General features: G+C 38.6%; 2 protein-coding genes and 1 pseudogene across 5 annotated transcripts in view; 1 reads left to right on the top strand and 2 right to left on the bottom strand.

Annotated features, from left to right (window-relative positions):
• Positions 1-6552: 6552 nt before the first annotated feature.
• LOC102438463 lies at positions 6553-7051 on the bottom strand (annotated as a pseudogene).
• Positions 7052-14853: 7802 nt separating this feature from the next.
• On the bottom strand, positions 14854-24067 carry NDUFB3 (NADH:ubiquinone oxidoreductase subunit B3). Of its 2 annotated transcripts, none has more exons than XM_006082395.3 (3): positions 23868-24067; positions 19866-20013; positions 14854-15140 (listed from the first exon to the last, which is right to left on the bottom strand). In XM_006082395.3, exons 2-3 carry the CDS (start codon positions 20009-20011, stop codon positions 14984-14986), a joined length of 303 nt encoding a protein of 100 aa, XP_006082457.1. In that variant the 5' UTR covers positions 20012-20013; positions 23868-24067; the 3' UTR covers positions 14854-14983. The 2 variants fall into 2 exon arrangements, with proteins under 2 accessions (XP_006082457.1, XP_023615882.1); XM_023760114.1 differs by having other exon boundaries at positions 24012-24030.
• Positions 24068-24244: 177 nt separating this feature from the next.
• FAM126B (family with sequence similarity 126 member B) overlaps positions 24245-24727 on the top strand; it is a 42930-nt gene continuing 42447 nt past the window's right edge. For 2 of the 3 annotated variants that reach the window (XM_006082397.3, XM_006082398.3), the window contains exon 1: positions 24245-24327. The gene's annotated coding sequence lies outside the window, so the exon portion shown is untranslated. Of the gene's footprint in view, positions 24328-24399; positions 24483-24727 lie in introns of those variants that run through there. The other variant, XM_014461374.2, reaches the window with a different exon arrangement.

The raw sequence follows: 24727 nt of genomic DNA, 5'->3' as shown, positions 1-24727 counted from the left end.
ACTGGGGATCAGCCCACTACCAGGGCATTATGCCCTGACAGTATGATCATGACTGGGTCATAGTTGACACTCAATCACGGAGCCATGCTGGCTGGGGTTATTTTTTATTTTATTATTTTTTTTCTATCTAACACTTCTTTTAGATGATTATTTTATTTACTAGAGGCCTGGTGCACGAATTCATGCACCAGTGGGATCCCTCAACTTGGCCTGCTGGATGGGGCCAAAACTGGCTCTCCGACATCCCTCAAGGGGTCCCAGATTGGGAGAGGGCTCGGGCCAGGCCGGGGGACCCCACCAGTGCACAATCAGGGCTAGGGAGGGATGCAGGAGGTTGGCCAGCTGGAGAGGGACTGTGGGAGGGCTCCAGTGTGTGTCTGGCCCTTCTCCCTCAGTCCTGATCAGCCGGACCCCAGCAGCAAGCTAACCTACTGGTCGGAGCATCTGCCCCCTAGTGGTCAGTGCACATCATAGTGACTGGTTGATCAAATGACTGTCTGCCCAGTGGTCAGTGCATATCATAGCAAGTAGTTGAGTGGCCTTAGCATATTAGGCTTTTATTATATAGGATTTCTCTAAATGATATGCTTACATTGTTACTACTTGATTATTTTAGGTTTAGGTATTTCCTACTGACTTCATATTATGCAAGATGAGACTATAGCACTCTTTTTCCCAAATCTTCACTCCATGTTCCCTGCAATCTTTTTATCTTTCCAAGTAGTTCTTGTCTGATTTTGATTAGCTCAATCTCAGTACTTATCTATATTTATAAAAGCCAAAGCGACCGTTACAACCAAATAACCGGTTGATCTGTAGCTATGACGAACACTGACCACCAGGGGGCAGACGCTCAATGCAGGAGCTGCCCCGTGATGGTCAGTGCGCTCCCACAGCCAACCTCCCACAGCTGGCCAACCTCCCATGATCCCTCCCCAATTGCCCTGATCATTGACCAGGCCGAGGGTCCCCACCCATGCACAAATCCATGCACTGGGCCTCTAGTATCACTATAATCATGAAAACAACATCTTTTTTTCCTGGGTAGTTTGTATTGCTCTGTCTTCAGATACACTAATCTTTTATTCTTCAGTATCTAATCTGTTACTTATACTACTAAGTAACTACTGCAAAGTAACTACTGCAAACAACAGTCACAGCCAAGCCATGGACCAAACTATGATCACCTGTCTTTTCCCTGGAGTTAATAATTATCTTGTTTTGCTTGGTTTTCTAAGTAATTTGACCCTAGACTCTTTGGTCAGTTATCCATATTGATTGGATGGTAGTTACATGGGAGTATACATTTGTCAAACTCACTGAATTGTACATGTAAAATGAGTGTATTTATGCACATTATGCTAATTATACATTGATAAAGCTTATTTTAAAATAAATGGACAAGCAAAAGTGAATTGGAAGCTCTGAGCTCCTAAGTAGATCTAATCCATCTTAAGCATCTCAGTGGATGATCTAGCTGAGCTATTAACTTGGGGAACTTCTATTGTCAGTATTTTCAAAACTTTTCTTTTAACTTGGTCAGATTTAGCAGAGATGACTCTTCTAATCTTCTACCTGCAGAATAAGAACCTGGTTGCCAGGACTCCCAAAGTAAGGTGGGAAATGATTGATGAGGTTCCCTAACCCTATAGGTACACTCATCTTAGTTGAACACTCTTTTTTTAAAAAATATATATTTTATTGATTTTTTTTTTTACAGAGAGGAAGGTAGAGGGATAGAGAGCTTGAAACATCTATGAGCGAGAAATATCAATCAGCTACCTCCTGCACACTCTCTACTGGGGTTGTGCCTGCAACCCAGGTACATGCCCTTGACCAGAATTGAACCTGTGACCCTTCAGTCCGCAGGCCGACACTCTATCCACTGAGGCAAACCGGTTAGGGCTTAGTTGGACACTCTTGACCTGCCCCATTCTTTTGTTTTTAGAATCCAACTCTCTCCAGTTTTACCTCCCATATATCTGATTATCTTTTCTCAGTCTCTTTATAGACCTCTTTTTTTATTTAGTTTTTTGTTGTTTGTTTTCTTGTCCCTTAATCTCTTCCTTGACCTCTTCTTTTGGTCAACCAGGATTTAATTATCCTCTTCTTTTAGTGGTCAGACATCTCTCTACTGTGGTTCTCTAGTTTCCCTGTCCATCTGATTTCTTCCAGGGTCTGTTGGAGTTCTGTGTATCTGTTGTCCGCCTTCATGAAGTATTAAAGGGATGTGCTGAGTACAGAATGTGACACAGAGAAATAGTCAAGGTCAGAGGTGAGAAAAATCATCAGAGCTCAAAGGCCACTAGCTGTTTCAGCAATGTTCCAAGCCTGGAGGGAGATGCTGACACAGATGGAGATGAAGCCTGGGTTCAGATGTGGCATTCCTGTGTCTTACTGCTGCTGTTCCTTACTTGTGATGCCTACTTCCATGATGTTACTCCACAGCAAGGAACCTTTTCCCAACACAAAGTAAATGGATCACTGAGTAGTGGGGGGATATTAGTCCTATACTAAAGGCTACTCTGGTCCCATATAACAAAGCTAAGAGCAAGTCTCAAAAGGATTAGACTGTTTATAAATAACTTATCTTTATCTCAGAACAAAGTTCAAAAATATTTAATAGGAAAACAAAACACATCGAGCACCCAACAAAGTTCACAATGTCTGGCATTTAATTTTAAAAAATTACAAAAATGCACAGAACTGGGAAAATACAGCCATATGATGACTACAATCAATCAATAGAATTAAACCCAGAAATGTCAATATAAGTTAGCAACAGATTAGCTACTGAAGAATAAGAGATTAGTGCATCTGAAGACAGAGCAATAGAAACTATCCATGAAAAAAAAAAGACTGGGGGAAAAAAAACATCGATATTAGATATTAGGGATGTTGCAATATAAGTTCAAGCACCCTAATATACATGTCAGTGAAAACTCTGAAGGACAGTGCAGAAGACAGAAAAACTACTTGGAGAAATAATGGCTGAAAACTACAAATTAGATAAAAATTATAAACCCAAATAGATCAAAGAAACTAAAAAAACAACAACAACCAAGTATAAGACACACGAATAAAACTATACCACATAACATGATAAATTGTTTAAAAATGGGGACATGAGTATAAATGACCTGTTAATCTGCCCCACCACATCCCCTTTGGACAGAAACTGACTGAGCTAAAGACACAGTATCCCTGGAACGTTGCAGAATATGAAGTTCAGTGTCTGTCCCATTCCAGACTCTTTAAATGAATTTGATCAGCCCTAAAACGGGAGATCCAGTCTCAGGTAGCACGAGCTATCACCAGATTTCATCTGAACAACCAGCCATTTACTATCCAAAACTGTTCCATTTATTTTCTTTGCCTGCCTGGCCTGGCAATCTTCTTGAATTTTAATCTATGCTCACGTCCTTTTTACTTACACAATCTATTTGAGCAGGATTTTCTGGCTTTAGTTATCAGTGTTCTCTCCAGACCTGATTTGGTAATTTCCTCTGTCCCAACTCAGGACTTACCCCAGATAGGCCAACCACCTTTCCTACCAGTTTTCTCGTGAAAATTTTCCAGGAAATTATAAGAGTAGATCTTAAAAGTTGTCAGCACAAGAAAAAATAATTGTAACTAGGTGAAGTGAAGAATGTTAACTAAACTTATTCTAGTAATCATTTTGCAATACATACATATATCAAATTGATTAGGTTATACACCTAAAATGAATACAATTACATCACAATAAACAAAAATTTCTAGAAAGAAGTTAAACTTTCTGGCCATGTGGCCAGATTCCAGGCAATGTTGGAATCCACCTCAGTGCTATGAAAATTGTATCAAGTTGAAAGTTGAGAATTTCAATTGCCTTTGTTACGTAAATCTGAAGGTTGAATTGAAATATGTTTTCACATCAAATATACCTTATCAGAAATACTTGTCTTCTTGCTGTCTCAATCAAAATTGAGCAATAACACCCAGCTGGTGTGGCTCAGTGGTTGAGCATCGACCTATGAACCAGGAGGTCAGGGTTCCATTCTCGGTCAGGGCACACACCGGGTTTGCAGGCAAGATCCCCAGTAGGGGACATGCAGGAGGCAGCCGATCAATGATTCTCTCTCATCATTGATATATCTATCTTTCTCTCCCTCTCCCTTCCTCTTTGAAATCAACAAAAATATGTTAAAAAATTTTTTAATTGAGCAATAACTAGTAGTACTATTGACACAAATACCAATTCTACAGCAAAGCACTTTTGTATAAATAAAGTTGAATAAAATATTTTGGGACATCTTTTGTATTACTGCAAACATTAATCTTTTTAATTGCTTGCTTCTACAGTGGTCATTAAAAAATTAGCCTTCCACAAACATGGGTTCCTGATCATACTGATCTTTGTTAAAGACACTCGGACACACTTCTGCTGTATTAAAAAATACTTAAATGTCTATGTAGTGCCATGTGTGGCTTATGTGTACAACTTTACCATAAGTCAGAATGTGTGGTACAGCTTTGGTAATCCCAACGGAGGATAAGTAAGACCAACGCAGTTCTGGAACACAGCTTTATTTTTATGCTATAGAGGCTCAGAGTGTGAAATTGCGCGGCTCCACCCACCCACATGCACCTCCCCGTGTGCGCGCCGCCCCGCCATGCTTGCAGCCTCACCCACCCACCCACCCGCCACCCCGCCTCACCACACCCATCCACCCGCCGCCCTGCCGGCCGCCAGCCTTGAGCTGTGAGCCCCGCCACCACGAGTGGCTTGCGGGCCAGGGGGAGGGACCGAGAGGTGCTCCATGCACCTCCTGGTGACTGGTCATTTGGTCGTTCTGGCATTATGGCGTTACAACCACTGGCCTTTTATAATATAGACTAGAGGCCCCGTGCACAAAAAATTGTGCACTGGTGGAAGGGGGGTGTCCCTCAGTCTGACCTGTGCCCTCTCACAGTCTGGGACCCCTCAGGAGATAACCACCTGCTGGCTTAGGCCTGCTCCCTGGGTCGCAGATGGCAGGCCCAGATCCCGCACTGGGTGGCAGATGGCAAGCCCGGATGGCGGCGGGCGGGCAGCGGATTGCACTGCCCTGCCCAGCCTGCAGTATGCAAATTTAACGGCCATCTTTGTTGGGTTAATTTGCATACTCTTCTGATTGGCTGATGGGCGTAGCAAAGGTACGGTCAATTAGCATCTTTGTCTTTTATTAGTGTAGATGGGTGAGCATTTGGACCCACAGTGGGGCAACCAGGAAGGAATGAGAAAATTAAAAATGGTTTTAGTCTCAAGGAATTCATAATCTAGAGGCAAGACAAGAGTTAAGCAAAGTTGAATGAGGTAAATTAAGTACAAGCATCAGGCTGAGGGCTTGAAGAGATGAAATTTATTATGTTTGTGGCAGGAATTCAGTTCCACTAAGTAAGACAGGGAGTGAAAGGGAATGTGGGAAATCAGGGAAAATAGTCTGGGTTTCAACCAGCTGCTGATGCTGAGTTTTGAAATTCTGATGGCACTGGAGCTAAATCTATGTGATTTGTGGCTTAGTGAAAAGGTGTCTCAGTATCTCCTGTGGCCTTTGAAAACTGTTGGATCCTGAGAAGAATGCTTTCAGTTAATCTATACTGTCAGGTCAGCTTCACTGTATCATGAACATACTCAGGCCACCTCTCAAGTTGTCCAGGGAACCACACAAACCCCTATGTTTCTCCTCAGAGGTTGCATGGGCAAGCCACTTAGTTTAGATTTTGTCACTTTTTTTTGAAATTATACACTTTATTATGCTTTTTATTATCATTAGTAATAATAATAAATTGACCTTAAAAGATAGCAAAAAGGGAAAATGAATTATTTAATATATGAACCAAGTATAATAAATGTTTTTAAGTAGATTAAAAAAGAGGTGATCAATGCATAAATTGAATAAAATTACCTAGTTTGGTAAAGATGGAGATTTCTGATTTAAAATAGAAGAGTGATATACATGAAATAAAAAAGTGACATATTTTATTTTATTTTTTTCAAAAAGTGACATATTTTAAAGCTCTTTCAACATCTGATGGTTGTTTTTATTTTCTTACTCTTTTCTTTCTTTCTTTTTTAAAAGATTGATTGTAGGTGGTCAAACAAAAGGGAAATGTACAGCCCTCACAAAAACTGATTCAAAAATTTTTTTAAAGTAAACTTACTTTCAACATTTTCAATACACTTCAGTAAATATTTATGAGGTTTTCCTTTCCTCGAAACACTGTGGAAAAAAATAGTGTAATTGTGTGTAAGTAGTTTAAATGAGAATTTATATTCATTCTAAAAATGTTGATAGTGTCTTCACTTAAAAACAGACCTAAGTCCAACTTAAATATCTGTTGAACATTTACCATGTGTAAGGCACTGTGTAAGAGATAAGATGATAAATAAAGCAAGATTTTCAAGAATTTATAACCTTCTAGAGAAGAATAAGGCAAGTATAAAAATACCTAAGTTATAAGATAAGGCAAGATATGCTTTATTAGGAAGGTACAAAGTTCTGTGCAATTTTTTTTAAATACTGGAAAAAGTTAACAGTTTATTATAATTTGTTTTATTTAACAATCTAGGAAGTTCGCAGCCATCAGCAGTTCCGGTGCAATTTCAGGTGCAATTGGGAATTCAGGAATTTCCATGGAGCTGTTAGTGCAGCGAACCTTGTAAGTAAAATACATGCACACTTTTGGTAGCACGTGTGAAGGGATCTCTCTAAAATTGACTTCATTAGCTTCATTCTCAGCAAATTGACCTGGGCCACTCAACATGGCTTTTATTGTTCCTGATGTTAATGCATGTTCTCTTTTTACAATAAATTCATGACCCTCTGAAGATATCAATTTGACATACATGGCATCAGGGCCTTCACAACCACCATAGGTTTTCTCTTCTCCATCCATTATGTTCTTATGAAATTCTACTTCGCTTGCACAGGAAGTTTAGTAGTTTCTCGTCAGTCCCACAGCCACCGCAGCCACCACGCCGGGTCCCTGCGCACCTCCACAGCCCCCACGCCAGGGCCACCCCCCCACCCCCCAAGTTCTGTGCAATTTATAGATGAAAAGATTATTATCAAGAATCAAATCTCACTGATTCAAGCTACAATTTCAGATATATGCTCCCATGAAAAAAATTGTATGGTTGGGAAGATATACCACATGTCAGTACCAAGTATGTAAGTACCAAGAGGAGAGAACTTTGTTTTGCTCATTGATGTATCCGTAGAGCCATGAAGATCCCTGTTATAAAGGAGTGGCTGGCCTTTATAGTGCAGGAGGCAGTAGACTAATGATGTTTCCCATCGATTTTGTCTCTATCCCCTCTCCCTTCCTCTCTCTCTAAAAATCAATTAAAACATTTTAAAAAACAACAACAAAAACCAAAACCAAAGGAAGTGCTCAATAAATATTTAAATGAATGAATAGAATTTGAAGAACAAGTTGAGTTGTCTGCCTCTGTTCTAGTTGCAACTCTTTGCAGCTGCTTGACTTGGACGTTGGAGGTAGGTTGGGCAAGCATGCCCTATGAGTTGCATTCAGGGGTTCTGTTCCTTGTAATTTTGACAAAATAGAACAAAAAAAATCACTATTGTGCTAAAGGAGAAATGTTAACTGTATGCAATGACCATAGTATAATTGGTTGCTTTTAGCAGAAGTTGGTCTGGACCTTTGATGGTTAGTATTTTTATCACCAACTCATCCATAAGATTTCATAATAATACTTTAGGTTGCAATGTATTTGAGCTTTATAACTTTCCACATGCATGTGTCAGAAAGCTTAGGCCTCGCTCAGTTCTAACATCCTTGCCTTGGAAACGAGGGGAGTGCCTTCTAATCTCGGAATATGTTTCCAGGTCACCATCATGGGTCTTTTGTAACTGGCCTCCATTTTCTAATAAGGAATTGGAATGCATGAAGCCTCGTGGAAAAATATGTGTCTTTCCAATCCTCCATTCCCACTAAACCTTTATGGATTCCTAGAAGAGGTGTTAATCTGTGATAAATCATCTCTTACCTCACTTGTATTTTTAGATCTCTAATGATGAATTCATTCGTCAGAGACATCCTAAATCGGTACTTACCTGTTACACAGATACACAGGCACAGTCCCTGTTTTCAAGGAGGCCATAATTTAATGAGGAAGTCAAACAAGTAAATGAATAATTATGATGCATTATGATAAGTGCTATAATAGAAATGTATATAGGTCTTCCAGCTGTAACACTTTTTCTTTCATCTATGTATATAAAAGGCTAATATGCAAAGTGTCCCCTCAGTAGTTCGACTGGGAGACCAGGAGTTCCATCACTCACTATGACATGCGCTGACCACCAGGGGGCAGTGCGGAACAAAGGAAGGCCCTGGCCAGCAGCAGGCAGCTGGGGAAGTATGGTCCCAGCCAGCAGCTGGCAGCAGGGGAAGGGACACCCTGGCTGGAAGCCAGAAGGAAGGCCCTGGCCAGCAGCCAGAAGGCCCCTATCAGCCCTGATCACCGGCCAGGCCTAGGGACCCTACGCATGCATGAATTTCATGCACCGAGCCTCTAATTTACTTATAAATGTACAAATTTATATATTAGAATCATAATTGCTGATAAAACCAGATTAAATATAAGGAAGCACTTATGGGTCATGAATTAAGAAATAAATGCCCTGAGTTTAATCCCCTGTGTTGTTCAATATATGAGTTGTGACATGAGAAATACTACCTGTTCATGCCATGTCTCCTTGTTGGAACTTACCTAGCATCTACAGCTATTGTTTTAGTTTTTAATTATGTTTCACTAGGAAGTCTGGTCTAAATATATGCCTTTATATCTGTATTAAGCCCTCATGTTCTCATATTATGTTACTATCAAGTGGGATTCCTAAGTTCAGGTGATACCACTGCTTGTGAACCTGATTCTTCCTCAGTAAGAGGATCCCATCTGTGCTGATACAGGCCCTCTTTATTTTTAGGACAGTTATTGCTATGGTTACTGTGAGCCACAGCATTGGCCTTCAGTATTGTGTCCCTGAACAGTTAGTATTTCTCATGGAAATTTTGTAGCAAGAGAATAAATGAAATAAAATACTTCATACATACAGCACTAGAGGAGCTAGAATCACAAAACATTCACTTAATTGTGAATTTCATTTATTGCAAAGACTTTTAAAAAAATCTTAGCTACTCAACAAGGTAAAAATGATCAATGTATTTAAAATAAGTAAATTTAGAAAGATGTTTGGTTAATTACCAAGTTAGCAGAAAAATGTAAGTTGGATGCTATTATTTCCAAATTCAGTTTAGGAATTGAGTAATTAAAAATTAGAGTAGGCGGGACATTTGCAGGGGGAGTACTAAGTGCTTTATTAAATGAGATTTAATTAGTAACTTACAAATCCTATGATTGGTAAAAATCTAAAAGCAAAATACTTCTTTTTAACCATAATGTGCTTTAAAGAGCATTGGAGCATTATTAATAATGATCTTTTCCGTTTTAAAACAGAAAATGAAACATATGACATTTAAAAATGCCACAGAATCTTCTGACTTACATCTGAGCTGTAGATAATTTTCTTATTTTGTAACGATTCTCAGAAACATGTCTTTAGCAACAACCAAAATCCTTTCCAGTTAGTTTTGTAATATGTGATGACATTTCAAGAGTTACTTCATCTTTTGGCATGTGAGATTAAACAGAAAAGTGTACAGACCTTGAGACAAGAGATTTTGTCATTTTCTAATGGCTAAAGCCATGTTTTAAATTGTTTATATGTATCAAAGGTAATTCAATAAAGTACAATATGAAATTTAATCTTTATATGAGTTCGCATTTTGAATAGTTTTTATTTTTTATTATATTTTTATTGAATTTATTGGGGTTACACTGCTTAACAAAATTATATAGGTTTCAGGTGCACAATTGAATAGTTAAATTATATATAATATTTATAACATATAATAACATAACACTATATAAAATAAAATACAGGACATATTTTATATTTAACATAATACAAACAATTAAATAAAACTCCTCTTTGCAGTAAATTCTTTCTGATAGAATTATTGGCAGCTAAATGCAATTTCCATGGAGTGTTTTAGTCTCTGAAGCTGATGTTCTGACCCAAAACAAAAATAAAAACAAAAGCAAAAAAAACTCAAAACAATCCTGTGCACTACATCTCCCTCTCTGAAAACTGATACTGAAGGTAAACCAGGACTCAACTGGAAGATTCCATTCTTATTAGCACATCTATTTGAATTTGAATATTTTGCAACTCGAGAGATTCCGATAACACATGAGGATTTTATTATGAAACTTTGTAACTAATGTTGACAACTGAGTGAGAGGCCATATAAAATAACATTTAATTTTTCTTGATAACCTACCTGGGTGTTATATAGTAAACTATACATTAAAAAAAAATACTTTAGCCCTAGCCGGTTTGGCTCAGTGGATAGAGCGTCGGCCTGCGGACTCAAGGGTCCCAGGTTTGATTCCGGTCAAGGGCATGTACCTTGGTTGCGGGCACATCCCCAGTGGGGAGTGTGCAGGAGGCAGCTGATTGATGTTTCTCTCTCATCAGTGTTTCTGACTCTCTATCCCTCTCCCTTCCTCTCTGTGAAAAATCAATAAAATATATATTTAAAAAAATACTTTAAAAATCTGATGAATTCCTTAAATGCTATTTTTTAACGACACTGAATACTGTGAGGAGAAATCACATTAAACCCCAATCTTTGTCTTAACATTCTATATGTATTATGTAAATATTATCATCTATGTACACTAAGAATAAACAAATATAGAAGTTAAAGAAGACAAAGGTGAAACATTTTAAAAAAATGTTTTGCTAAACATGATGACTATATCCTATCATTAGTTAATATATCAATACACTCTCAGGGCAAGGTTCATTGTACTATTGATAGTGAATCCAAGTTCATACTTTGGTCTTCTTGATGATGATGATGGTGGTTATTATTTTTGCTTGACTTCTCTTTCGTGATTAGGTCATTGTATGTGTCTGATAATGTTCTTGACGAAGAGTTCATAACTGTTATTTTCTTCTTGTTTGCTTATTCTTGCATTAGCAGTTTCTTTGTAAAAATCTTCTTAAGCTACTTATCTACTTCAAGAAGGTTAGTTTCGTTAAACATAGATATTAAATTCCATGAACACACATCAAGTACAGTCTGTAAAAATTTGCTGAAAAGTCCCTTTGTTCGCCCCTGCGATTTTAAAATATATTTTAAAAAAACCCTAATATAAAGCATTTTTCTTTCCACAGTTTCATTAAGGTCTACATTTGATTGAAGCAGCAAGTGGATGACTATAAATACACCCTACTGTATACCAAGTTCTGCTTGTTTCTACTATTTCCATTATACCCATATCCTGTAATCCCTTTTTTACCGTTTTCATTTTCTACTAATGTGTTTCTTCCACCATATTAACTTTCCACATGCATAAATTCCTATTCTTTCCATGCCTTTGTCTTGGTACACATTTTAAAAAATATGTATTTTTATTGATTTCAGAGAGGAAGGGAGAGGGAGAGATAGAAACATTAATGATGAGAATCATTGATTGGCTGCCTCTCGCATACTCCACACTAGGGTTTAAGCCTGCAACCCGGGCATGTGCCCTGACCGAGAATCGAACTGTGCCTTCATGGTTCATAGGTCGATGGTCAACCACTGAGCCACGCCAGCCCGGCTTTGTACACATCTTTTATGTCACTATAAAAAAATGTATCATTTTTTAGGTATGTCAAAACACAGTTCCCTTCAAAGTAGAGTTGTACAGTAAAATTACTGTATTCATTATTGTCTCTTTTAATGAAACATTACATGCCATACCTTAGATTTTTTAAAGGACAATGGTTCGTTACAACTAATTGTACCATTTTGTAGAAAAGGAACTAAGGAAAACCAGGAATCATCTCTTAAAGATTTCATAATAATACTTTAGGTTGCAATGTATTTGAGCTCGTAAGGTTCTAGCTGGTGCACTCATCAAGGTCCTCTGATCTCCCCCTATAACACACTAAGAACCCACAAAGATTCACTTTAATAGACGAGGAAATATTCCTGGGGGTTAGTAACAGAACTAGGAATTGAACCTATAGCTCCTGAAGTCCAGTCCTTCATTTCTTTAAGCTCTATCGCTTTTCGTTGGCACACATAAGGATTGGGATATAGAGTAGCTTTTTCTTTGACTTGCTGATATAACAGATGTTATAATTAACCAGTTTTATGACCATTGCTCCTTTGGCTTTAGTGTTTTTCCATAATCTTCATACTCAGCTTTATGAGTGTTCAGTGTACAAAATGTGTTCGATTGGTCTATTCTGTATTGTATAACTATCTCATACCAGATTATTGTTACAAAGAAGAGCTGTAAATACAACTTTTCCCATACCAAGAAAATAAATAAAAAATCCAAAGAATAATTTTATAGCATCTTATAGTATGTATCACATATGACATGATAGTGTAATATAGCCTTTACTATGGGCTGTGGAGTCAACCTTGGATTCAAAATCTAACTCTGGAACTTACTAGCTATGCCATCTTAGGCTTTGTTACTTTACTAGGGACTTGCCCTACATACAAAATGGGGCCAATACTTTTACATATAATCATCCACAGTGCTTATTTTGAGACTAGCAAACACATAATTAGCATTTTTCCATGGTCTTACATCTTAAGAACAAATCTCTCATTAGTTGGCTCTAGTCCAAGTGATGGCAACAGCTAAAATGACAGTGGTTTGTGTGCTTTGTAGCTCCTATGGAATCCAGGCAGTAGGTCCATACATTTTTTAAAAAATTGATTAGAGAAAGGGAGAAACATTGATTTGTTGTTCCACTTCTTTATGCATTCATTGGTTGATTCTTGTATGTGCTCTAAACAGGGACTGAACCCACAACCTTGGTGTCGCGGGACAACACTCTAACAATGGACAGGGCAAGACAATGTCTTTTAATTGGAATGCTTTAGAGTTTAAATTTTAGACCATTTGCTATAATTAATATAATTAAGTTTAAATCTTCCACCTTGCTATTTTTACTTGTTCTATTGCTTTTTGTTCCTTCTCTTTATTCCTTGTTAAACTCTTCCCTTATCTTATCTTTTTTTATTCCATTCTACCATATTCCATTTACTACTATCAGCTTATTAGAAATTCCTCTCATTTGTTTAGTAATTTCTCAAGCTTATATTTACAAATTAAAATTTACAAAGAAAAAAAATCACGCGTTTTATTTAGCTCAGCGGTTCTCAACCTGTGGGTCACGACCCCTTTGGGGTTCGAACAACCCTTTCACAGGGGTCGCCTAAGACCATTGGAAAACACATATATAATTACATACTGTTTTTGTGATTAATCACTATGCTTTAATTATGTTCAATTTGTAACAATGAAATTGGGGGTCACCACAACATGAGGTACTGTATTAAAGGGTCGCGGCATTAGGAAGGTTGAGAACCACTGATTTAGCTTTTTTTTTTTTAATCCTCACCCGAGGATATTTTTCCTTGATTTATAGAGTGGAAGAGAGAGGTAAACCTAGAGAGAAATATCAATGTGAGAGAAACACATCGATTGGTTGCCTCCTACACATGCCCTGACCAGGGCCTGGGCCGGGGAGAAGCCTGCAACCCAGGTATGTGGCCAGAATCGAACCAGGGACCCGTCAGTACACAGGCTGATGCTCTATCCACTGAGCCAAAGTGGCTAGGGCTTAGCTTTGTTATTAAAGCAAAAAATATCTCTTTTCAACAATCTGAGTTGTCTCAACTTTAGAGATTTAATTAAATTTTTAAAATTCAATGTGGGAAAAATGTCTAGTGTATTGTTAGAAAAAATGTCACTTTTCACAACATGGGAAAGAGGACTAAATCAAGAGTAGAAAATATCACAATAAAGAAAAATGAACATGATACATAGTCAATCAGAACTGGGCAGGAAGTATCTAATCTAATAGTATAATACTGTAGAGGTCTCTCTAACCACCTGCAGGAGATAGTAAAAGCAGCAAGGCCAACCATCATTTACAAACCTGTTCATACACCATGTTCATAGCCGCATTATTTATAATAGCTAAAATGTGGAAGTAACCCAAGAGTCCATCAATGAATGGATAAGCAAATTATGACATATACATACAATGTAATATTATTCAGCTTTAAAAAGAAAGGAAATTTTGATGCTACCACATGGATGAAACTTGGGGACATCAGGCTAAGTGAGATAAGCCAGTAACAAAGAGTGTATAATTCCACTTCCTAGTACATGAGGTGCTTAGAGAAGTCAAAATCATAGAGACAGAAAGTAGAATGGTGGTTGCCAGGTGTTGATGTAAGGGGGAGTAGGGAATTATTGTATAACTAGAGACCCGATGCACGAAATTTGTGCAAGAATAGGCCTTCCTCCCCCCAGCTGCCAGCATCAGCTTCCCGGGACCTGGGCTTCCCTCCTGCCCTAGCTTCGTCCGGAAGGACGTCAGGTCTAATTAGCATATTACCCTTTTATTATTATATATGGGCATAGACTTTTAATTTTAAAAGATGAAGAGCTATGGAGATGGATGATGGTGATGGTTGCAAATTATGAATGTATTTAATACCAGCAACTGTACACTAAAAAATAGTTAAGATGGGAAATTTTATCACTATTTAATTTTTTTAAGACCCTGTCCATTTAAAACATACACATTTGTTGAAATATATGCTGGCTGGCTGCTCTGTAGAGAATGCACTGTTATGTGTACCTCAACCACCACATGTTCTAAAGCAAATCTAATATGGTTTGAAACACCTTTTTTTTCAGAATGACAAAACCAGACTGGAACATGTATTCTTTATTAAATCTTACTACTATCTTTAAGGGACACACAGATGAGTAGGCTACAGTGAAGAAATCTTATTTTAATAACAGAGTTAAGAACCACTAAGATACTTCCAGGTAATATCTTCAGTGATGCTTCTTATCTTTATTCTGGGACTCCAGGAAATATTCAACCCCTACAGCTACCACAAATGCAGCAAATCCCCATTTGAATCCTTTTAACATTGCACCAACAAAGGTAACATTGTCTGCAAAGCCACCCATGTATCTCCAAGCTTCATTGCTAGAAAAAAAAAAGGGCAAAGGTTATAATCACATACATGCACATTCACTGAGTACAATACATTTAATTTTCATCTTTTTAACAGATGTAGATGCAACCTTATATAAGACCATCTAAATGGACCACAATAGGTATCTTTCTGTGACATAGGATGATTAGGTCTATCTGCCCGCGTTTCACATATAAAGTAGAAGAAAAAACACTTGATTTCATATTCATAATCATAATACTCAGGATTTTTACAAAATCCTCAAATGCAAGACTTTCTTTGGCCCTATCCATCACAGTCAGCCGTGTGGCTTTGCCTATACTAGTCATTACAGCATCGTGGACAGAGGTAGTTAGAGTATTAATCTTTGCTCTGCCACTTACACTAGATTCACAACCTTTTAGGATGGGCAAGTTACTTAACCTGTCAGGGCCTGCTTCCTCTCCTACTCAGTGATGACTGTCTACCTTATAGCGTTGTTATAAAGAATAAACAGGGTGATGTGTGATATATTTTGGCACAGAGAGTATGTAACATTTGACAGTATTCTTACTACTAATACATTTCTCTGTCACAGCAGCCTGAAGTTTAGAAGACTGATTTCCTGCTCTGGCCATCATTCTTCTGAGCACCCTAAACAGAGGTGTAAACAGAAGTCTGAGACCTCTCCTGAAAACAGTCTTCTCTCACAGGCAGCGATAAGTGAGTGGGAAAAAATCATGTTATGAAGAACAAAAGCCACTTAACTAAAAATCTGACTTATTAGAAAACATAAGCTAAGCAAATACAATTTAGATAACCAAAGTTAGACAAAGACATTAGAAGAAAACTATAGAGTAATATCCCTCATGAACACAGATGCAAATATTCTTTTTTTATTTTTAATTTTTATTTATTTTAGATGCAAATATTCTTTTAAAAAATATATTTTATTGATTTTTTTACAGAGAGGAAGGGAGAGGGATAGAGAGAAACATCGATGAGAGAGAAACATCAATCAGCTGCCTCCTGCACCCCCCCAACCCCCCGACTGGGGATGTGCCCGCAACCAAGGTACATGCCCTTGACCGGAATCGAACCTGGGACCCTTCAGTCCACAGGCTGACGCTCTATCCACTGAGCCAAACTGGTTAGGGCAGATGCAAATATTCTTTTTTTTTTTTTTTTTTAAATATCTTTATTGATTTCAGAGAGGAAGGGAGAGAGAGAGATAGAAACATCAATGATGAGAGAGAATCACCGATTGGCTGCCTCCTGCACATCCCCCACTGGGGACAAAGCCCGCAACCCAGGCATGTGCCCTTGGCTGGAACCGAACCTGGGACCCTTCAGTCCGCAGGCCGACGCTCTATCCACTGAGCCAAACCAGCTAGGGCAGATGCAAATATTCCTAACAATATTTTAGAAAATTGAATCCAGCAATATATATAAAGGATAATATATCATGATGAAATAGAATTTATCTTAGGAATTCAAGATTGGTTTAATCTTTGAAAAACCAATAAGAGTAATTCATCATATTAACAGAATAAAAGAACTATGCGAGCCCTAACCAGTTTGGCTCAGTGGATAGAGCATCAGCCTGCGGACTCAAGGGTCCCAGGTTCAATTCCGGTCAAGGGCATGTACCTTGGTTGCGGGCACATCCCCAGTAGGGAGTGTGCAGGAGGCAGCTGATTGATGTTTCTCTCTCATCAATGTTTCTAACTCTCTATCCCTCTCCCTTCCTCTCTGTAAAAAAATCAATAAAATATATTAAAAAAAAAAAAAGAACTATGTGAGCATCTCAATAGATGCAGAACAGGCAAGAATGTCCATTTATACCACTTTTATTCAACATTATACTAGGAGTGTTAGCCAGTACAATAATGAAAAGAAAATAGAAATTAAAAGTTTATAGATTGAAAAGGAAGAAATAAAACAAGTGTACACAAAGTGATCACTTATGAAGTACAGTCTAACAATCTGTAAAAAAAATTTTGGAACTAAAAAGTGAATTTAGCAAGGGAACATGATACAAAGTCAACATATAAACCCCAATTATATTTTTATATATTAGCAAAAAACTGAAAATTAAAGTTTAAAATACCATTTACAATACTATTAAAATATGGAAAAACTCAGGATAAATTTAATAAAATATGTAAAGACCTATATATAAAGCAATAAAACACTGCTGAGGAATTAAAGAGGATCTAAATTGTTCATGGACTAGAAGATTCTATAGTGTTAAGATATCGATTATCCTCAATTGAGCTATAGATTCAGTGAAATCCCAATTAAAATCTAAGAAGGCTTTTTATAGAAACTGAAACATTCAATCTAAATTTTAAATGTAAATGCAAAGAACCTAAAATAGCTTTTTTAAAAAATGGAGATCTTATGCTACCTGATTTGAAGACAGTGAAGTATTGTCATAGAGTGGACATATTGATCAGGATAACAGAATAGAATCCAGAAATAGACCACACAGATATTGTCAATTGATTTTTTACAAAGGCATAAGGTAAATCAACATGGGAAAGACAGTCTTAGCAAATGGTGCTGGAACAACTGGATGTCCAAATGCAAAAATACTTTCATCCTCACCTCACATGATATAAAAGTAACACTATAAGAACTTCTAAGAGAAACCATAGGAGACAATTTAGGGTGCAAAAAGCACAAACCATAATAGAAAAGTGCCAGATTGGGACTTCATCAAAATTTAAAATTCTTTGAAAGACATTATTTAAAAAATGAAAAAATAAGCCACACTCTTAGGAAAAAACATTTGTAGCCCAGCCGGAATGGCTCAGTGGTTGAGTATCAACCTATGAACCAGGAAGTCATGGTTTGATTCCTGGTCCGGTGTTGGGGGCCAGATGTAAGCTGGCAAGGTCCTTGTACCTGAAGGGGTTAGCAAGGCTGGGACCCTTACCCACACAGTTTTCCCAGACTTGTTTGGATGGCGATTATCAGTAGAATGAGAACAGCCTTTCATGGCTTACCAAGAAGTCTGTAACTATTTACTGAGATATGCTGTACTGAGAACTTGTCCTTCTGCTGTGTCTCTCCCTTAGAGATTAAGAGGAACAAAGAATACATTCCTCTTGACAGACCTCCTATTCAATGTCTTGTGTATAAATAGGATTGTGTGGCTAATAAACTTGCTTCAGTTCCTCGAGAGCTGTAGTCCTCCCGATCCCACTTTCCTGTCTTTCTTTCTTTTCTCAATTCTCACCTCCCTGCCTCAGCCCGGCTCAACCTGTCAGGCTGGCCCTGACAGTCCAGTCCAAGCATATACCTGGGTTTCAGGCTCGATTCCCAGTAGGGGTGTGCAAGAGGCAGCCAATCAATGATTCTCTCTCATCACTGATGTTTCTCCCACCCTTTCTCTCCCTCCCTCTCTCTCTCTCTCTCTCTCATCCTCTCTGAAATCAATAAAAATACATTTTAAAAAAGAAATATAAAAAAAAAACAAAAGAATTTGTAAAATATATATCTGATAAAGGACTTAAATTTTAAAAACATATAGAGAACTCTCATCTATGTATATAAAAGGCTAATACGTGAAGTGTCCCCTTGGGAGTTCGACCAGGAGACCAGGAGTTCAATTGCTCGCTATGACATGTGCTGACCACCAGAGGGCGGCGTGGAACAAAGGAAGGCCCTGGCTGGCAGCCGGCAGCAGGGGAAGGAAGGCCCCAGCCAGCAGCCAGAAGGCCCCGATTGGCCCTGATCACTGGCCAGGCCTAGGGACCCTACCCGTGCATGAATTTCATGCACTGGGTCTTTAGTAATTCAGTAAAAGAAGACAAACACCCTGATAAGTAAATGGGCAAAATATGTGAATAGCCACTGCATCAAAGGGGGCAGGGAGAAAGCACTAATGACAAATAAGCACTGGAAAAGAATGCTATCATCATGTCGTCATGGAACCATGGAAATGCAAATTAAAATCACAAAGAGGCACAACATTCACTAAAATGGCTAAAATGAAAAGACCAATAATACCAGGGATTGATGAGGAGGACATTGAACAACTAAAATTCTCATACATTGCTGGTGGGATGCAAAATGGTACAGCTACTTTGAAAAACAGTTTGGCAGTTTTCCTATGAAAATAAACACACACTAATTCTATGATCCAGAAATCCTACTCTTAGAGAAATGAAAACATCATGTTCACTCAGACTTGTACTTGATTGGTTATAGCATCTTTACTCATAATGGAACGGTTAAAAACTGGAAACAACACAAAAGGCAATTAACTGGTGAACTGCAAACAAAATGAGGTCTGTGCACACAGTGGATATTGCTCAGCAGTCAATAAGGAAGGAACTAGGGATACAAGCTAACAATGCGCCTAAGTCTCCAAAGCAGCACACCAAGTGAAAGTGGCCAGGAAAGCGAAAACTGGAGAGACAAAAAGCAGATCAATGGCTGCCAGGAGCCAGGGGTAGGATGACACTGAGCATGAAAGGGGCACGGAAGAACTTTTGGGGTGACAGAAATCGTTTATATCATGACTGTGGTGGTTACATAATTGTATACATTTATCAAAACTCATGGAATTAAACACTTTAAAATGGGTGAATTTTACTGTATGTAAATGGTACTTCAATAAAACGGATTTTAAAACTTTAATGTAAAAAGCCATTTTCAATGATTTTTTAAAAAGGGAAATACATGAAAAAGGAACAGATAATGATTCTCTATGATAAATTCTATCTAAATTATTTAATGATTCTTACCGGCCCCACGGATCCTTGAGCCCCCGTGCCGCCAGCTTCTCCTGCACAGTTTCTAATGGTGTCCCTTCTATCTTCCATTTTCTATAATCTGGAAGTTCCATTTTACCATGGCCATGTCCATGCTCATGTTCATGTCCATGGGCCATGTCTATAGGAAAAGATTAAAGTAAGAGAGAAATTTGCACAATAACCAAGTTTACTATTAATGTTTTAAGGTAAAACATTTAAAATTAATGTTTTAAAGAGAGAACTAATAAAACAGCATGTTATTACATAACCAGTGTATGTTCACAGTTAGGAAACACACACATATAAAATAATCAATAATCCCATCACTCAGAGATGGTCATTTATTTTGTTTATTCCTTTCTCCATTAAAATAATGGCAGTGCCACGTACCCTAAAGGACTTTACATGTATTAACTCTGTTACTTCAAAGCAACTATTTGAACTTAAATTACAATTATTATCTTCATTTTATAGATGAAGACAATGAGGGTGCATGAAGGTAACTTTCTGAAGGTAACAACAATAATAATTGGTACAACTGGGTTTTGAACCTTGCAGTTTGGTTTCAGAGCCCTTGTTCCTAATTTCTAAGCAATACCGTTCCCTTTCTTCTAGTCCTTTCATTGTGCATAGATATGCATAATGAAGATGTTTTACATACTGATTTATTACTTTCTTTAGATGATCCTATTAAAATGCAGCATTATTGTGTTTAAACATATACATGATCGCACGAACTTTTTCTGTAAAGAGCCGGATAGTAAATATTTTAGACTACGTGGGTACTTATAAAGCAAGAGAAAACAACTTTCCACAAATATTTTGTTGATAACATTCAAAACATAATAATAACAGAGCATATTTTTTTGTAATACAGGTCTACTGATGAGGAAAATGGAATTTTTTGGGGGATAACATTTTGCTTCACTAGGGCTTAAAGTTTCGTGTTCCTTAATATCAAACTGATTGTACATGATTGTCTGTAAAAAAACATTACTAACTGATGGCCTGCACACAAAACAGACAATGGATTGAATTTTTTAAAATAACATGTTCTTTTAAATTGATTTTTTAAAGAGAGAGAAAGGGAGAAAGAAAGGGGGTGAAAGGGGGAGGGGGGGAGACACAGACACACGTATGCACCCCACAGGGGATGGAACCCGAAACCTGAGCATGTGACCTTATCTATTTATCTATCCATCATCTATTTGGCTCAGTGGTTGAGTGTCTACCTATGAACCAGGAAGTCATGGTTCAATTCCCGGTCAGGGCACATGCCTAGGTTGTGGGCTCGGTCCCCAGTAGGGGGTGTGCAGGAGGCAGCAGACCAATGATTCTCTCTCATCATTGATGTTTCTATCTCTCTCCCTCTCCCTTCCTCCCTGAAATTAATAAAAAAAATTTTTTTAAAAAGGACCCCTTTTTAATTGATAAGTTCCTTTCCTTAAATAAAATATGCCCTCAATAGTAACATAAAGACTTTAGTTTTACTAGTATTATTTTTATACATAACATAAAAATAAACTTCAGCTCACTGCGATGTGCCTTCCACTTTCACACCCAGGGGGCAAGAATGTGACTTAGCACAACCACTCTGAAAAACTGGCATGACCTAGAAAAGCTGAACATTTGAATACCTTATGGCCTAGCAATTCTATTCCTAAGTTTATATACTCTAGATCTGCATTGCCCAATATGGTAGCTACTAGCACTGGAATGAGGTTAGTGCAACTGGAGAACTAGACTTTCTATTTAATTTTAATTAATTTAAATTTCAAAATTGATTCTCAAGTTAATTATTGGAAAATTTAGAGTGCATTTCGAACAATTTGGGTATACAGATTTACTTTATCAACAGTAAATTTGATAAAATATAAACATAGATCAAGTGTTTATGAAAACAGCATACGAACATATTCTACAAGTGTAAAATACATAAATCTTGAAGACAGTATGAAGAAAACAAAATATTTCATTAATAATTTTTAACACTGATTATATTAAATTAATTTTATGTTTCTTTTTACCTTTTTAATATGGTTACTAAGACATTTTAAATTACATATATGGCTTGCATTATATTTTCATTGGACAACACACTGCTCTAGAGAAACTCTTGCATGTATATAACAATAGATATATTTTATAAGAACCTTTTTAACCACATAATTGATGCTAGCCCCAAATTATAAACAACCCAAATATCCAACAATGGATTAATTAAGAAATAGAAACCTATGGAATATTACACAACAAAAAACAACATGCAACAGTGTGAATGAATCTTACAAATACGATGAGAACGGGGTGAATCATAATACATATACTTTGATCCCATTAATATAAATTGAAGAACCCAACAATTCATTTTTTAGGAATGCATTATAGATGGAAAATGAAATGAATGCTTGAAACAAGTGAATGCTTATCACAAGTCAGGACAGTAGTCACCCCTTGGTGGAGGACATAAAATCAGAGCTTCTAAGGCAGTGTTTTTCAACCTATTCTTAATTCTTGTACGCCAAAGGAGCTTTTTTCGACAGTTGTTTTCCTTATCACATTCGCGCTCCCCTCCTCCAATGAAATTTCAATACTACGGATATATTATATACATGTGTATGTACTGTGGCTCTTGGGAGGGCCACACACCACAGTAGTACCTATGATTTTTTCACACACTGTTCCATCCTCTCAGAACCAATTTTCATCTGCCTGAAGGCCTATCACCTGTGCTGAGAATGAATGTTCTAAGGTATTGGCCATGCTTTACTTCCTAACCTGAAGGGTGGGTACACAAGTGTTTGCTTAATTATAATTCTTTAAAAAGTACTCATGTTTTATACACCCTTCTGTTATGTATACTTCACAGTAAAAGGGAAAATTAGATAAAGTGACAAATTATGCCAACGACTCAACAACAGACTATTATTTCCAGTTCAGAGCTGTTCCAACAATAGCAAGGAAGTTAGTTCTACAAAGAAAACCCATGTAATCATGAAAATTTAAAAAGCTATCTACCTATGTTTGGAGTGAACCTGTAATATCAACCTCCACTAAAAGGGGCTGGAATCTCTAAGAAGGAAATAAGAGGATAATACCATTTACAACACATGCAATTTTACGGCTTACCAAAGACGTTCAAGCATAAACCCCAATTTCCTCTCATTTTTAAAATTGTGGATACTCTTAAGAACATTAGAAAATAAAAGACGAATGAATTCTTAGTGTCCTTTCCAGTCCCTGCACCGATGTACATGCAATTTTAAAATAGTAAACATTTTAGAGTAAATCGCTCTAAAAATGGATGTGACTTTGTACCCTGCTTTTTTCACTTTAACATCGTGTCCAAAACATTCATAGCAGAAAAAAAAATATCTCACTTAAAACTATACATATTTGTGAGGCAGACATTAAAATTATTCCTCCATAATTTTTCTTAAAAAATATATTTTTATTGATATCAGAGAGGAATGGAGAAGGAGAGGGAGATAGAAACATCAATGATGAGAGAGAATCATTGATTGGCTGCCTCCTGCAACCCCCCCACACTGGGGATTGTGCCCTTGACCTGAATCGAAGCTGGGACCCTTCAGTCCGAAGGCTGACGCTCTTCCCACTGACCTAAACTGGCTAGGGCCCTCCTTCACAAATTTTTGATTTGGGGGCTGTTCTGCTTTATTCAACTCAAAGGTAAACAACAAACAAAACAAAAACAAACAAACAAAAAACACGGGACGGGGTGCTGCTGGTGGCAGAGCAGGAAAAAAGTATGTGGACTGAATAACCCGTCATTCCCACTGTATCCTTGTACAACCACCCCCACCACCCCACGACTTCACAGTTCTCCCCCGCTAGTTCTTCGATCTCCTTCCGTCTGGAGCCACACACCCGCATCATCCTGCTTTATTTTGTCTCTCCCTTTCTAAATTCCCCAGAATAGATATCTCATTCCTAGTTCCAGTCAAGACATCTCCCACCAACTCTCTAATTTACCTGACAGCAATCTGACCTCTCAGGACACTCAATAGTCAACCCTCCAGCCGGTGCAGACCGGAAGCGGAAGTTGTCACCTGGAGTTCCTCCCGGCAGAAAAGCCGAGAAGCCATGTAACGTTCCGGCACGGGGTCACAGACTTACGGACCAGGTGGAGATGACGCGAAGGAGGCTGACAGTCGACATTTTTTCCCCGCACATCTGTGCATCCGTCGTCTAACGACGATCGGTGCCATTGTGGAGGACAGAAGGGCGGGGCAGAGGCGACGTTTTCCTTGTTCGCAGACCGGAATCCCTTAGACGCTGCACCAAGGGGCGGGCCGCGGACCTCCTGCAGCCAATAAGTGAGGCTGTTGTTCAACGTGGACTCGGCCAGTGGGAGGGCTGCTTGTTGCGCTGCAGTTGGCAGGCGGCTGCGGGAGGCGGTGGCGGTAAGAAGCCGGAGGCAGCGGGGTGACAGGTAAGCGAGCGGCCGCGCTGTCTTTGGGGGGCGCGAGGGCTCCCGAGAAGGGGTGTTCACCTCCGGCTGCAGGAGCTCTGGCGGGGACCTGTCGGGGACGGTCTGGGAAGGTGGCAGCCGCGCTGTCGGTGGTTCCGGGACGTTTCGTAGCCCAGGTAGCCGCTGGGAGGTCGCGAGGAGCGGGCAGCTGAGGCGGGTGGAGGCTGAGCCCGGTGCGGCGACGCGGGGCCTAGGGCGCGGGGGCTGCGGTGGCACCTGCAGAGAGGACGGGCGGGCGCCGGGCCGAGTCGCGAGGGCCGGAGGGGGTCCTGGCACGAAGCGCGGACAGAGAAAAGGACGCGGCATTGCAGGCGCCTGCGAGGAACCCGAGGGTTTGCGCTTCTTCAGGGCTGTTGGTCGG

Source organism: Myotis lucifugus, unplaced genomic scaffold (assembly GCF_000147115.1).
Source record: "Myotis lucifugus unplaced genomic scaffold, Myoluc2.0 scaffold_3, whole genome shotgun sequence".
NCBI lineage: Eukaryota > Metazoa > Chordata > Mammalia > Chiroptera > Vespertilionidae > Myotis > Myotis lucifugus.
Note: the sequence above shows the minus strand (reverse complement) of the source record. Positions and strands in the feature narration are given on the sequence as shown.

Bases quoted from the DNA above. Each gene is read 5' to 3' on its own strand.
- NDUFB3 (XM_006082395.3), bottom strand. From the start codon at position 20,011: ATGGCCCATGGACATGAACATGAGCATGGACATGGCCATGGTAAAATG. The intron at 15,141-19,865 runs GTAAGAATCATT...TTTTTTTTCTAG, and splicing joins CTCAAGGATCCGTGGGGCCG to CAATGAAGCTTGGAGATACA.